The sequence below is a fragment of the Engystomops pustulosus genome, chromosome 4, assembly GCF_040894005.1.
Source record: "Engystomops pustulosus chromosome 4, aEngPut4.maternal, whole genome shotgun sequence".
Taxonomy (NCBI): Eukaryota; Metazoa; Chordata; class Amphibia; order Anura; family Leptodactylidae; genus Engystomops; species Engystomops pustulosus.
In genome coordinates this window covers 90200656-90216586 of record NC_092414.1, presented here as the reverse complement: position 1 = coordinate 90216586, position 15931 = coordinate 90200656, and the positions used below count along the sequence as shown (strand labels likewise).

At 42.4% G+C, this 15931-nt stretch overlaps 1 protein-coding gene across 3 annotated transcripts in view; it reads right to left on the bottom strand.

Moving 5' to 3' along the window:
* Positions 1-15931, bottom strand: part of MYRFL (myelin regulatory factor like) — a 76111-nt gene that overhangs the window by 33870 nt on the left and 26310 nt on the right. The window contains exons 11-19 of one of the 3 annotated variants that reach the window (XM_072146703.1): positions 14468-14668; positions 10581-10689; positions 9022-9131; positions 6177-6340; positions 5862-5952; positions 2215-2294; positions 1168-1242; positions 901-956; positions 543-707 (exon numbers count right to left, since the gene is read on the bottom strand). In XM_072146703.1, coding sequence (XP_072002804.1) covers positions 543-707; positions 901-956; positions 1168-1242; positions 2215-2294; positions 5862-5952; positions 6177-6340; positions 9022-9131; positions 10581-10689; positions 14468-14668 — 1051 coding nt within the window. The remainder of the gene's footprint in view (positions 1-542; positions 708-900; positions 957-1167; positions 1243-2214; positions 2295-5861; positions 5953-6176; positions 6341-9021; positions 9132-10580; positions 10690-14467; positions 14669-15931) is intronic. The other 2 variants (XM_072146704.1, XM_072146705.1) reach the window with 2 other exon arrangements.

Genomic DNA, 15931 nt, shown 5'->3' with positions numbered 1-15931 from the left:
ACCTGGTGGACGGCGGAGTAACTACCTTAGTGAATTCCGGGCGGACCCGAATCCACCGCAGAGAACGCGGCGCTGGATCGCAAACGGACCGGGTAAGTAAATCTGCCCCATTGTTGTCTCCAATTGTTGAATCCCGAACAGAACGTCTCCAGTAACTAACCTGCCCAGTGCTGTGAGAAGAGGCTGCTTCTGGTGCACTAATGGTGCACTAATCTTTATTGGATGTCCTACACAATGGCACATTTATTCCTCGGCTATGTACAAGAGCAGGTGGGTCTAAACACGTGTGGAAACCAGCATTGGGCATATGAGATGTACTTCCTGAAAGGGGTTAAAGGAAAACCTGCAGGAGTTGCCATAACATGGGTTTAGCACACTCTGTATTTAGTTTTTCCATGACAGAATGGTTTAGCTTTTATTTTGGTATCATAAAACTTTACAGTTCTTAGTTGGAGATTTCTGATTTAGCTTGACTAAAGTAAAATGTGTCGTTTGCCGGAGTCTATTTCATCAGCAGTGTTCCCTCATGACAATACACTTACGTGGTTCTGAATACAGCCATTTTTCATAACTCATATCTCTCATCTTGCTTTGCTGAATTGAACAGCAGTACTCTTGATCACAGGGCAAGATATCGCAGAAGCTAATTTCCTGTCCTTCCGCTGATGAATGTGGGGTAGTTGTAGACATAGAGTTTTTTATAGCTGCTGAATGAAGACATTGTTATATGATTAAAGATTATGCATTCAACTACTTTATGTACTTTTATACCATGTAACAGAAACACAAAGACATTCAAGGTTACCCTAGCAGAAAAGAAAGAGCTCTTGTAATAATTGTAACAATTTTGTAACACAAAGAGAGTTGCAATATATATTTATGTATGGAACTGGAACATACTCATCGTTGTGTAAACTGATGGAATCAATGAACTTGCGATGTCTGTAAAATTATTCCTGTGGAAATCGAAAACAATTAGTAAATTATTATTATTATTCTTCTAATTATTATTATTATTATTATTATTATTATTATTATTATTGTGGTGCAGCACAAGACTAGTGGTGACCAGTTCTGTCCTGTTGGAGCCTAATACACATTAATGAATCTTCTCCATTATTTTTACAGAATGTAAAACGTGTGGCCACGATCATGTAAAATACTTACTGTGTGGGAGGTGGTTCCCGCTCAATGGCTTCTTCTTGGACATAGAGGATGTACAATGTGGAAATTGTAAGAGCACTAAAAGACAAAGACATAATTTTTACTTACCACCAAAGTTAAATCAATTGTAAATTGAGTAAAAAGTAAAATCAATTGTGTATGCCCCAAACTCTCATGTGTATTACAACAAAAAATGACCTTTAACCTTTTACAATGCTTATCATCCAGGGTTATCTTAACCTTCAAACAGAAAATTCAGTTTTTTATGCAAGTTTTCCAAAAGCTTATAACCTGTTGTCAGCATTCAGGGGAACCCACTGAACCACCGCAGACAATGACGTAAGCTGACACCTGGGAGCGGTGTCTAAGTGGTATCTGGTTTTCACCAGAGCCCGCCTCAAAGCGTGTTGGACATATGGGTACCACCAGGTCGCTCTGCAGGCATGACTTGGCCCCCTGGTGGTGGCCAAGGCTAGGTGCAGAATCGTGAGGCAGAGTCGTGGACAGACAGGAGGTCAGGACAGGCAACACAGGGTCAGAGTCGGGGACGTAGCGGAAGGTCCAGACAGGCAGCACGGGAGCGAAGTCAGGAAAGGACCAATTATCGGTCGCCGGTGTTCTAAGATTTAAAGGGCAAGTGCACATGCAATGGAGCGAGGGGACCGCCGGTGGAACATGGACAGGTAAGCAGGGCTGCTGCAGGCAAGAGGGGGCACATGGAGGCATATGGGTTGCAGGAGCACCTGTTATATATCCCTTGAACTAGGTTAAAATTTAGAAGGAAAACCTTGTTTCCAGTGCTTTGTCACAAAGCATTTTTGTCAGAAAATCTATCTGTATTGTAAATGGTTTATATACACAACCTGCATACAAAATAATATTAAAAATATCTACAGGTACTAAGTGGTGAACATCAGCTACAGATGTGGCCATTTGTATGGGGCTTTCAGTCAATGGAAGTAACAGAAATAGCTGTTCCATTGAGTCTGCAACCTCCTTATAGAGTATTGTGCTTTATAAATCTATATATTTCCATTTTAATTTACTTACCAGAGGGCCATAACAGAGATTAAAGCGATTACAGTGGTTTGAAAAATCCTTTTAGAACATTGTTGTTGCTTGGTTGGAACCTGGAAATATAAACAAAAGAGAAGAAAACCACAGAGTGAGACACATTTATTAACACCGCCCAGACAAAGATTAGTCTTTACGACAGTGGTTTATGTCCCCATTATTAGACAGTATTTTTAACTTAAACTGCGACATGCAACACAAATTAGTGGGCGTTCCGAAGCACAGTCGGACCATGCGCCAGATTTAACATATAAAGTCCGACAGAAGTGAGTTGCACACCCCATGTTAAAAGTACACCAAAAAAAGTTGGTGCACTCTGTAAGGTCAGTGCAGGGAGCGCCAGATTCATGAAGAACGTGCGCCAGAAATCCTGAATCTGGCACACCCTGCACACTACACAGGCAAACTGTTCTTAGTAAATGTGCCCCATTATGCATACCCAGAACTCTAGTACCTTACATCTAGTACCTGTACATCTAGTACCTTATGTACCTTTTCTACTGTTGCTCACAATCTATTTATTAACTACTAGCTGTAGCTCCTGGCGTTGCCCGGGATACTAAATAACTGATCATAATGTAATCCAAAAAAGAAGTTGGTACTCCCAATAAAGTCAAGAATTTATTTCACCTTGTGCAACGTTGCAGTTAGCCTTTTTCAAGCACAACAGCATGGTGCACAAGCCAGATATATATTGGTACAAACTAGTGAGGTCATCAATGATGTCACATCCTTTAACACAATAATTTCCAATTTCTTTTTTACAGAGTTAATGCAAAGTGTTAATAAATATAAACAAATGCAGTCCCATTTAGCTAAACAGTATCAATAAAGGAGTGTGACAAAGTACAGTATTGTGTATGTAAATATATACAGGCGGTCCCCTACTTAAGGACACCCGACTTACAGACAACCCATAGTTACAGACGGACCCCTCTGCCCACTGTGACCTCTGGTGAAGCTCTCTGGATGCTTTACTATAGTCCCAGACTGCAATGATCAGCTGTAAGATTTCTGTAATGAAGCTTTATTGATAATTCTTGGTCCAATTACACCAAAAATTTTGAAACTCCAATTGTCACTGGGGCAAAAGAAAAAAAATTGTCTAGAACTTCCATTATAAAATATACAGTTTCGACTTACATACAAATTCAACTTAAGAACAAACCTCCAGACCCTATCTTGTATGTAACCCGGGGACTGCCTGTAAAGTTCACAGCCCTTCCAGGAAAAGTTAATGTCCACCTACTTTGAGATGATGGCGATACATAGACGATATCTTCCTTATTTGGAGACTCTTTGCATTTGTTTCATACAGAACTTAATTAAATTCGGCTAATTAAATTAATTGATGGTGCTCTGGTCACAGATTTGTATGTAAAACCAACCGGCAAGAATAATCTCTTGCTGTATAAAAGTTGCCATCCGCGCAAAATGATAAGATCATTCCCACATTGCCAGTTTCTCAGAGTTAAGAGAATTGTGTCTGATGGATGTGACATCACTGATGACCTCCCTAGTTTATACCAATTTATATCTGGCTTGTACACCATGTTGTTGCGTTTGAAAAAGGCTGACTGAAGCTGAAACATTGCACAAGCTGCATTTTTTCTAAATAACTGATCATAGCTATAACAAAATAGAATGGGTTAACAAACAATATTTTATTTGTATCTATTTTTTTTTTATTATTATTATTATTATTTATTTATAGAGCGCCATTAATTCCATGGTGGTGTACAATCCTGAAGGGGTTCACATACATTACAGACAAGAACTAATACAAGTACAAAATACAAAACTACAGTGATCAGGAGACAGGTGGGAGGAAGACCCTGCCCATGAGGGCTCACAATCTATATCTCTGAGAGTCTCTGTCTCCGACTGTCTCTGTCTCTGACTGTGTCTGTCCATCTTTGTCTCCTGCTGTCTCTGTTTCTGTCTTTGTCTGTCTCTGATTATCACTGCCTCTGACTGTCTCTTATTGTCTCTGACTGTCTCAGACGGTCTCTGCCACTTTCTCTGACTGTGAACGCCTATGACCATCTCTGTATTTGTCTCTGAATGTCACTTTTTCTATGGGGGTATTTATCAGAAGTGTCTGAGAGCAGAACTGTCATAGTTTATAAAATTACAGCTGATGTTTTGATTAGTTTCTGTGGGCAACTGGAAATGTTTTACCTCAGACATTTCTGCCCCCTCTCTATCCATCTTACCTCACACATAAGCTGTCTTATATTCATTATAGTAACCAATCAAAGCTCATATTAATGACCTGTGGCAAAACAGCAACCAATCACAGCTCAGCTTCTAACTGCCACAGCAGCAGGCAATGGCTCCTGTATTTGGTGGTTAATAAATTTATTTTGGAAAGCCTGAGGTTAAAATTTTATCTCAAAAACAAGTCTTTGACATTCCCTGAGTCACAGAGAGCAGCTGTGCAAAAATTTTTGATTTTAAATGCGACAATGCAGATTCCTTTAGCGGACATATATAAATACATACATACATACATTTAAACTGCTTTATATATTAGACTAGCTGTAGATCCCAGTGTGGCCCAGGATAGAAAATAATTGCTCTTAGCTATAACAAAATAGAATCAGTTAACAAAAAATAATTTATAGCTATCTCTCCCTGTCTGTCTCTCACTCTCTCTGCCTGTCTCCCTGCCCGTCTCTCACTCTCCTTGCCTGTCTCTCCATCTCTCACTCACTCTTCCAGCCTCTCTCACCAGGCCTGTCTCTCCCTCTCTCTGCCTGTCACTTACTCTCCCTCTCTCTGCCTGTCTCTCCCTCTATAGGCCTGTTTCTCACTCTCCCTCTCTCTGAATGTTTCTCATTCTCACTCTCTCTGCCTGTTTCTCATTCTCCCTCTCTCTGCCTGTCTTTCTGTCTCTGTCCCTATCCATCTTACCTCACACATAAGCTGCCTTACACTCATTCCCTATAGTAACCAAAGCTCAGAGCTCAAATTAATGGCCTGTGGCAGAACAGCAACCAATCACTGCTTAGCTTCTAAATTCCACAGCAGCAGCAGACAGTGGCTCCTGTATATGGTGGGTAATAAGTGTATTTTGGAAAGCACTGGGGGGAAATTTCAGCTCAAAACCATGGTCTATGGCGTTCCCCGAGTCACAGAGAGCAACTGTGCAAAATTTGGTGATTGTAAAAGCAACGGTGCAGATTTCTTTAGCTGACACACACATATACACACATACATACATACACACAAGCACACACACATACATACATACACACAAGCACACACACATACACACACACACAGACATACCCTCAACTTTATAAATTACATTTTTGTTGAGTTATACTGCAACAGTTCCATTACATGCAGTATCCACTTGTGCACATGTGCTTTGTATTTTGCTAAAAGTAGCCGTGTAGCCCCAATGTCCTGTCTTGTGGTTTTCACTTCAGAATACTTTATTTTATATGCGTTTTTATCAATTTCCAATAAAATATAATCTTTTATTTATTTCAATAGCATTTCCAGCAGTTTGTCATTTGGTCGTCTATGTCCTGTTTTCAGTGGCTAGATGTAACGTACCATACATGTATTTAGCTAGAGAAGGTACATAAATGATACCTTTTACTGTACTTTACCTGAAGTAGTTCTTCTTTTCTTCCACTAACCTTTTTTGGTTTTATTGCAGGTGCTTTCTTTTGAAGTGGGACCTGGCTGATCTTACTGAACCTGTAACGAAATGCAATATTTAAACAATAAAAGAGAACCTAATCTTAGGATACTCTATACTCCATTCCCTCTTCTCTGTAGATTAATATTCAAATCCAGCAGTTTTTTTTTACATTTCTACATTTTGAATATTGCTCCAACATTCATTTTAATCATTTTGAATATCCCATGATTAATCCATTCATAGTGCTTCAATTTTAAGACTTCATCGACCGTTGTCTAACCTTGAAGGAGACCTTTCACTGGTGGTTTGTTTTAAGCTGCTTATTCGTTTTAATTTGGCTAGCTTCTGGTTCCACAGCTCAAGCTCCTCGATCCTCATTTCAAGGTTATTTGTCAGTTTACAGAGCTGCTTCACAGCACCCACATTTTCCATAAAGATTTGGTCCTAAAAGGAAGAAAACACAAGAATGACAAAATGTTTCTATTTCACTGATTTCTACTGCAGGAAAGTGGTCTGTCACATTTAGGAGACCTTGTCTAATCTAAGACCCACTGTACTTGTTATATCACAGGGGAACCTATGGTTGCAAACCAGATGTGGCTGTTTTGATGGCCGCATCTGGCTTGCATGCCATGGCTCCTATCCAGGGGCGTAACTACAGCAGTAGCAGCTGCTACGGTAACTGTCATGAACAGGGGTCCGCATTCGGCCGTATGTCCGTGGCCCCTGTTGTGCCCCCGGCTGTAGTTATGCCCCTGGATGTAATCGGCAGAGCAGCGCAGGAGTACGCAGGGTTAATTCAGGGGCGGGCACTTCCTTCTCGTCTTTGCAGCAACCTCCTTCATGTCAGAGGGAGGGGAGGCCTGCAGCCAATCCCAGCGCTGGTTGTCAGCAGCGCGGCAGACTTGACCTCATACAGAGGAAAGGGACTCGGAGAACGTCCAGCAGGAGATAAAGGAGTGAGCTGCTGGGAATCAGCCAAAGATAAGTCTTCTCTCCCCCCAGAGTCTCCTCTTACAGACTGCCTTAACCACTTAGAGTCCTGTGTGCAACTCTGAAGCTCCTGAGTGTCCCTAAAACACATACAGATCCCTCTACATCATCCCCACATATCTTCCCCCACCAATGGATTTCTACATTAATGTGAGGTTCTGCAGCAGCTGAGATACGTAATAGCTAGGACCCAAGACAAAACTGTGGTGCATGTCAGTAATATATGTGGCGCACGGTACAACTAAGCAGTAACAGCCCCTTTAGGTGCAGATTTTTCTGTCTTGTGGGACACAGAGCAGCCACGACACAAAAATGTGCAGACACGTTATAAATACATGTACGAGCTCCAAAGATGTTCTATCCAGTGCAAAGTCACCAGAAAACTGATGCAGACACTTTAACAAATGTGTATTATAATGTTCTGCGGTGACTGGTGCGTGTATTGGGAGGTCCTGTAGTAGGTGGCGCATGTAATAGGAGGTTCGGTAGTAGCTGGAGCGTGTATTGGGAGGTTCTGCAGTGGCTGGCACGTGTAGTGGGAGATTCTGTGGCAGATGGCACTTGTATTGGGGGATTTTGCAGTGGCTGCCACATATATTCTGCAGGTTCTGCAGCTCCTGTTCCTACAAGTCCCTATGGCACCTTCTTTTTTGTTTACTTTATTTAAGACCAACACTTTTAAAGGGCCACTGACAGAACAATTGCTCCAGCAGTCATTAGTATAGCAAGGAGTGTTCCTCTCTGCTGTACTAAGCCACTACTGGGGCAAAACAATAGTAATTCCCTGTAAAATAAAAGATAGATAATTTACGTTGGAGCTTGCCATGCATGACATCTCATCCAGAACTCTGACTGCTGCTTTCTTCTGGCACTCTATCATCATCAGGTGGGAAAAAGCCAGCTTCCAGTCATGCACATTAAAAAGAAGCCAGCGTGCTGGACGAGATGTCCTGCATTGCAAGCTGCAACGTAAATTATCTATCTTTTATTTTACGGCAAATTACCATTGCTTCGGTCCAGTTGTGGCTTAGTACAGCAGAGAGGAACACTCCTTGCTGTACTGATGACTGCTGGAGCGATTGTTCTATCAGAGACCCTTTAAACATATTGTACAGCTCTCGCAGAATTATATTTTAAAATGTGTGGTATATCATATAGTAATCAACATTGTAGACAATGGGAAGTTCATGGGCCCAATCCCTCCTAGGCTTCTTTGGTTTAACTAAAGTGTTAAAACATCCTGCTAAATGGATTTGTTATCTGTTTTATTCACTTCAACTGTCTGGGTGCATCCATAAAGACTCTATTTCATTTTACTAATAATGCAGCAGACTTTGATATTTTGACTTTAAAAATACACAGTAAGGCTATATTCACACTGCCGTTGCCCGCCCGTACCGTACCGTAGCGGGCAACGGCAGTGTACGGGGAGAGGAGGAGGAGGTGAGCGCAGCTCACCCCCGCCCCTCTCCATAGCAACCTATGGCGCACGGCCCCGTATTACGGGAAAAGATAGGACAGGTCCTATCTTTTTCCCGGGTACGGAACGGTACGGTGCCGCACGTGTGCGGCACCGTACCGCTCCCGTAGGGTGCCGTGCGCCCATAGGAGTGTATGGGGGACGTATATCGGCCGTATATACGTCGACCGTATATACGTCCCCCATACGTTCGTGTGAATATAGCCTAAAAGCTACTGCCAGTTTAGATTTTTTTATATATATATATTATTTTACTCGTTTTAATTTGTGTGTAGGTTTTTTTGTGCATGGCAGTGAATAACAACATTTAGAGTTCTACTTTACTCCAGACACATGGACCATAGACTCAATAGTCTGAATATGCTTATTGAGGTCTATTGGAAGGGTTTTCTAGACATCTGACCAGTGTAGAAGTCATTCTTCACTGAATAGGAGAAAAGGAGGAGTGATCATCACCATTTGTAAAAGGTAGATCCTAAGAGACTGTATCTAGTATTATATCATTATAATTCATTGTAGCTCATATGACATGAGTCTGATTGCTCAAGAGACCAATTATTAGCAAATATGTGACAGATTAAACTGTATTGAATAATACATATATTTATAAACACACACACATTTACACATATACTGTACTGTATATAATTACCTTATCTACCATGAGAAGGTTTTCTATAGTCTCTCCATTTTGGCATGTAACATCGCCTGTTTGTTTAACAGCATGTGGTAAAACATTTCTCACCTCTTGTGCAATTATACCTGTGAAAATACAAGACTTTATCTTTCATCCCATACATCTTATTAGAAATTTTGATAATACCACATGCATGCAGTCCTTGTGTATCTGACGAAACAAGAGACATCAGAACAGAAGCCCAATGGACCTTAAAGGGGTTTTCCAGTGAAAGGAAATTCTCAAATTTCAATTCAGTGATGTTAACACAATAAACATAATTTTTAACCCTTTACAATTTTACTTAGTTTTATTGCTGTTTTGGCGTCTACCACTCAGTGATTGTCAGTGTAATATTCCAGGGTGTGGGTGGGGACTCTATAAGCAGACACATTATGATCCCTCTATTTCTGTGAGCTGACAATGTGGTTAGACTATCAGGGTACAGGTTTATATACACTTTCATTTACCTTCTGTACATTGTACTAGTATCTGACACATAGAAAGAGAGATGAGACAGGTCATAGATGATGAGATACATGAGATGCCTATTAAATAATAACACAGTTAGCACTCCTAATCCACAACACAGTAGATCTGCTGTGCCTTCCTCTACTGATAAATAACTTATCTGACTGTAGCTTGTAGGTCTCCTCATGCTGCTGCTGCTGCTGGCATGAACTCAGTGTATGTGCATCAGTGAGGGAGCTCTTTCCAGGACTGCAAGGGGCTAGAGTGCAGGGAGCAGTGAGAGAAAAACTCAGATCTGCGGCCGTTGCACAGAAATCCAAAATGGCTTCCCTGACCCTAAGTCAGGAGTTAGTTACAGGGTCGTGTCTAGGGGAAACTGAAATTGTGTACACCAGAACCGATAGAGACAGGTTGGAATTATATTTGTGAAATGCTGTATTTTTGTTAATAACAGTGAATTACAGAATTTGTCTCCTTTATAGATAATGTAATAATAGATCACATGGCCTTTTGCTGTGTTTTTCTATTTTTTAACTTTAACCAAAAGAGTCTCAGGCCTCGTACACACACCTGCGCGTGTGCCGTTGCCTGCGACCTGGGTGACATCGGCAGGAGAGCTGTCTTTAGATGTTCAGAATCCATATTCAGCTTTTTTTTATTCTTACACTCAAACAAGATGGAATAGTCTCTGATTTATGTCATACAAATGTATACACTAAAAACCAATGGTATACACAGAAGATAAGGAGAGCATTGCAAAGATTGAATCTGTTAAATCTGTTATGGATACCTGAGGAACTTCTTGAGGGTCTTACAGTCAATCCTTTAAGTTTTTCAGCTTTATTTTACCTCCATCTATTGTATATCTCTATGGCCTGGCTTACAGTATGAGCCAAAGGAACCAATGTATCTCTCACATCATTGAGGGAGACATACAACTATGATTTATTCTTTATTGTTTATCTGATATAAAATTGCCTTCCTAAAATACATACCATGCTTCACATTAAAAACCAAATGAATATATTCTAATAAAAAAAAAGTTAAAATAGGAGAAATGTAACCTGTTTCATGAAGAGAATCAATTCCCATGACGGAAGCAAATTCAGGTCTGTAATCGTACTCTACCAGCCTCATCTGAGCTATTCTCCTGAGCTGCTCCATTGAGTCAACCTAAAAAAATAAAAAATCTAAAGTAATAAAGTCTTCTTTATTCATGTATGATGCTTGAAGACTTGGCTATACATGCTTTGAATCATCCATTTGGCCTCAAAATCCTTTTCCCGTTTCCCATTTAGCTGTCATTGAAGAGAAATCTTTTCTTTTAATGCAGTTTTTATTTAGCAATTTAGCTTCTACTTCCACCAGGAGCGTCAATCAACAGTTATGGCTGTGATTGGCCAGGCGGGACATGTGCCCCTCCTATATAAGAACTGGGTCACATGTCCCGAAGTCTTGAGGGAAAAAATAGAGTTGTAATAAGTGCACAACTGCTCTTTCCAGGGCAGACAGGGAAAGAAAATACACAGAAAAAGGGCAATTATTTCCAATAATTGCCTTTAAAAGGGCAGTGTGAAGTGTGATAGTGACTTACTGAATCATCATTATCAATTAGAGAAATAGCAGCTCTCTTGCATCCATTTTTTTTTTCAAAATAGCAGTGCTACTGTATGCTAAACCCATACATACCCAAATTGCAGAATCTGTGGGGGTGGTTTACGAAGGTCCTTGCAGCAGTTTTCTGGAGGACTTTGCACATTCTTTTATGTGCAAACTGCTTGTACATGGATTTAAAGAGGACCTGTCACCCCAAAAATGAGCCCCAACAAATGTGCCCCCCATAATCCTCTTCCCAGCCCCTTTCTCCCCAGCCAGTTCTTTAAAACTGCACGCCCCTGTGTAAGCCTGGCGCTGTGAAGAAGAAAGTCTGCGGCCACGCTATATGTAAAGAATACCGCGGCCACAGTATTCTTCATATACAGCGCGGCCGCTGTATATGTATGAAAAATACTGTCGCCGTGCTGTATATGAAGAATGCCACGCTGTGTATACAGGTCCCCACTGACAGGGGTGTGCTGGGGGTGTGTCAGACGGCCCCCTAATGAATAAGGCTGACTGCACTGACACAAGATGCGAGAATCCGACCTCTTTTTAAGTAAGAGGTCGGATCAGTTTAAATCAACTTAGCACAAATACATTTTTTTTAAACTGGCTCGGGAGAAGGGGGCTGGGGAGAGGATTATGGGGGGCACATTTGTTGGGGCTCATTTTTGGGGTGACAGGTCCTCTTTAAGAAATGTCTCCGACACAAATTTAATCACTGAAAGGGGCGTTCTGGTGCACAGTCGGACCGTGCCCCACATTTATCATGCATAGTGCGACATAAGTGTGTTGCACCCCCCATGTTAAAGGTGCAACAAAAAAAGGTTGGTGCACACTGTCAGAGCATTGCAGGGGGCGCCAGATTCATGAAGAACGTGCTCCAAAATTTATGAATCTGGCTCATCCTGCACACTTCACGGGCAAACTGCACACAGTGCAGTTTTCACAGTTTTTAGTAAATGTGTCCCTGTATTCACTGCATCTGCATCCACTTTTCTCAAGATAGAAGTTCCACTGGTTGCTAAATCCTTATTTTCCTAAATTGTAGACCATTGCAGTCCATATTCACTGCATCCATTTTTTTTCTCCAACATAGCGTTGCTACTGTTTGCTCTATCCGCATAGTCATAAGCTCCTAAAGTGAGGTGAAAAGAAGTGCAAATGTTTTAAAAAGAAACAGTTTTAAAATGTGGAAAGCAGGAATTAAGGGACAGAGACAGGGCTGGCTCCAGGTTTTAGTGGGCCCCTGGGCGATAGAGCCTTAGTGGGCCCCTCCGTGGGCCGCCCTCCAGTGGCCACACTGCCCCCCCTCCCCTGCGGACACACTGAACCCCCTCTCCCCCTACGGACACACTGAACCCCCCCCCCCTCCCCCTGCGGACACACTGACCCCCACCTCCGGACACACTGAACCCCCCCCTGCCGACACACAGACCCCCTCCCTCCCCCTGCGGACACACTGAACCCCCCCCCCTCCGGACACACTGAACCCCCCCCCCCTCCGGACACACTGAACCCCCCCCCCCTGCTGACACAATGACCCCCCCTGCTGACACAATGACCCCCTCCCTCCCCCCTTTCCCTGATGACACACTGACCCCCTCCCTCCTGCCTCTCCCTGATGACACACTGACCCCCTCCCTCCCCCCTCTCCCTGCAGACACACTGAACCCCCCCTCCGGACACACTGAACTCCCCCCTGCTGACACAATGACCTCCCTGATGACACACTGACCCCCTCCCTCCCCCTCTCCCTGATGATACACTGACCCCCTCCCTCCCCCCTCTCCCTACAGACACACTGACCCCCTCCCTCCCCCCTCTTCCTGCAGACACACTGAACCCCCCCCCCACCCTCCGGGAAAGAAAAAAGAAAAAGGAATTCACCTTTCCTGGTTCCCCGGAGCAGCGCCTGCAGCTGTCTTCGGCCTGGGACTCCCGTACGCGCCGGCTCTGAAGCCGGCACACGTGATCCGATGACGTCATCATGTGCGCCGGCTTCAGAGCCGTCGCATACCCTGCGGAGTGCTGCATCGTGGGAACCGGGACAGGTGAGTTCTAGATTCTGCCTCTATGCTGCGCTCCCGACCAGCGCAGCATAGAGGCAGAAAAGTTATCGATCCGGATGGTGATCAATTGTACCAGTGTCTTATAGCGACACTGATACAATTGATCTGGGGGCCCGAGTGGGCCCCTCCAGTACCCCAGGGCCCCGGCACTTGCCCGGGTTGGCCGGGTGCTGGCGCCGGGCTTGGACAGAGATATGACTGTGGTGCTGCAGCTGGTGATGGAGCTAGTACTGCAATGAGTGGAAGGGCTTGCTGTATTCCCATAGCTTTTTTACCACTATGAGAGTAACCGGTCTGAACACCCTGAGTGCCCTTAATTGCAGTGAAAGGAAGGGTTTGTGGTTTTCCCATTGCTTATTTTAATGCTATGAGAGTAACCGGATCTGAACACCCTTTAACCTCAGTGGCGCCAGAGCACCTTTAACCTCAATGGCATTAAGAGCATTTATATTTTTTTCTTTAATTCCTTTTTTAATGCTTTTGTTTATTTCATTTTTTTAAATTATGTTATTATTTTAAGTACTTTCCCTAGCCCATTTCTGTCAGGGCAACTACCCTGTTATTACCCCCATTTCAGCCTTCTACCTCTTACTACCCCCATTTTACAGGCAGTTAAAATTTGGGTCCCCATTGACTTCAATGGGGTTTATGTTTGGGGTCAGGTCCGAGTCCCAAACCAAAATTTTTCTAGATGTTCAGCCGAACTCATCAAAACAAAATTTCGAAAAACCCACTCATCTGTTGTATGTAAAATAATATATACTAAAACCAAATGCTACTATTAATAATGTCACTACTTTTGTAATAATATTGGTTAAAGGTAGCTTGATGAGGATACGGTATAGGTAGGAAAAACAAAAGAGTTGTCAATATTGGTAGTTACTGTTTGTTAAGTATATATGATACAAAAGTCTTTTGTCTTGGAGTACCCATCAACTCCAAGCCCTGCTTGGACCTAGTCCATATCTTCATCTTCTTCAGTAGTCCGCCTAGACTACCAAAACCTTCTCTATGTTCTGCCTGCATGTTCTCTGACATCCCACATTCCCTACCTCTTCTCATGCTGATGATGGTATGAAAGTGAGAAAATTTAAACACCAATATCATTTATGAATTTATAGTGGTAAAAAGACAAAATCAGGATGACTACTGCATGTAAATACTGTAGAACGTTTCTCAGGTATTCCTCCACACCGATCGGTGTTCTGATGTGTTGTAAAGCAGCCATATCTTGTGTGTCAACGTAGAACAGAAAAGCATAAAGGTTCCTTGGGGCTTACCTCTTGGATGTTCCTCTTCGCTCGACTGTCAGAAGGATGCATGACTGTCCCCATCACTTTCACATTGCCACAGACAACCAGGGCTTCATCTGGTGAGTCAGTGTTAATTCCTACTCGACCGTGAGACACCACTGTCTCTGGGACATGCCCTTTCTGCCACAGGACATCATTATCATTCTCAAACTGCCCAGGGTTTGATGCCTAACATACAAAGCACAAGACAATATTTTCTGAAATTCATGACAAGTTTATGTTTAGCTGCCTGCATGTTATGCAGAAGCGGAATGGGATTTTAGAATAATGAGTTCATTAGACTAGTAACATTTCCTATTAATATAAAACACGGTTTTCAGGATCATAATAATGATGGAATTGCCGGAGCAGGCAGGGTATTGTAGTTTTATTTAAAAGGGACAAAGAGGCTGCATTTTGAAAGGCTGTGTCCTCACATATGTCCTCAGACTTCCAACCTCTTCAAGTAAATGATAGGTATGAGTGATGAGAGTTAGACCCAACTTATCCAATGCTCACGGCCTATCCTTAGAAGTAGGCATCAATACTCTAAAACCAATTCGAGCTAGGGTCTATATAAGATCCGTGCCGCCATCATCCTCAATTTACAAAATACACCTGAGGAGGCACTAGTTAAAATTGTTCTGTGTGAACACTGGTCTATTTTTTCCTAGCAGCATAAATTAATATTGTACCACAACCAGTAGTCTCCTCTCACAAATCACACTTGACCAAGCTTGTGTTATTCTGTCTACTTATATCTGGATTCTTATGACTTCTTGACTTATTTTTCTGGTTATCTATTCGGTACTTCATTGTCTTCTAGTTTTCTGACTCGGCTCTGGCAACTTTTCTTATGCGTTTGTTTGTCTTGTCTGTTGTTATCACTTATATAGTTAAGTAGGCACTGTTGCCCAGTTCCTGGCCACTGCCTATGGTGGTTTCAAGAAAGTAGGTAGGGACCATCTGGTGAGTTCAGTTTTAAGGCTCAAAGTCTGTGTCTGTCTTTCTGCTCCTTGCCTGCCCTGTTACAGTATTTTATGCACTGGCAATGCAGAGTGCCAAGCATGCAGAGTATTTTGGAAAGAGAGAGGGTATTACTTTATTAAACAGGAAAGACATGGGCCAGTACAGATGAAGGAGGTATGTAGTGGATTGTGCCAGAAACGTGCCCTGGGGCACAATATACCTCATATGCTTATCTGAAGTAAAAATAAAAATTCTGCCAAAAGAAGGCAAGTAAAAAATTTATGGAATATGTGGGAGATAGGAATTAGGATCTCACAGGGAACATGTTACTGTTATGGTTATTGTTAACTATTATTATGGTGGTTATTGCTACTGTTACCCCCTCCTTTCATATGTACACTCTTCTCCTACCCTTCCCATTCCCATCCCTCCCCTCTTCCTGTTCCCCTTTGTATTACTGCATTGTTATTTGCACCAATGCAA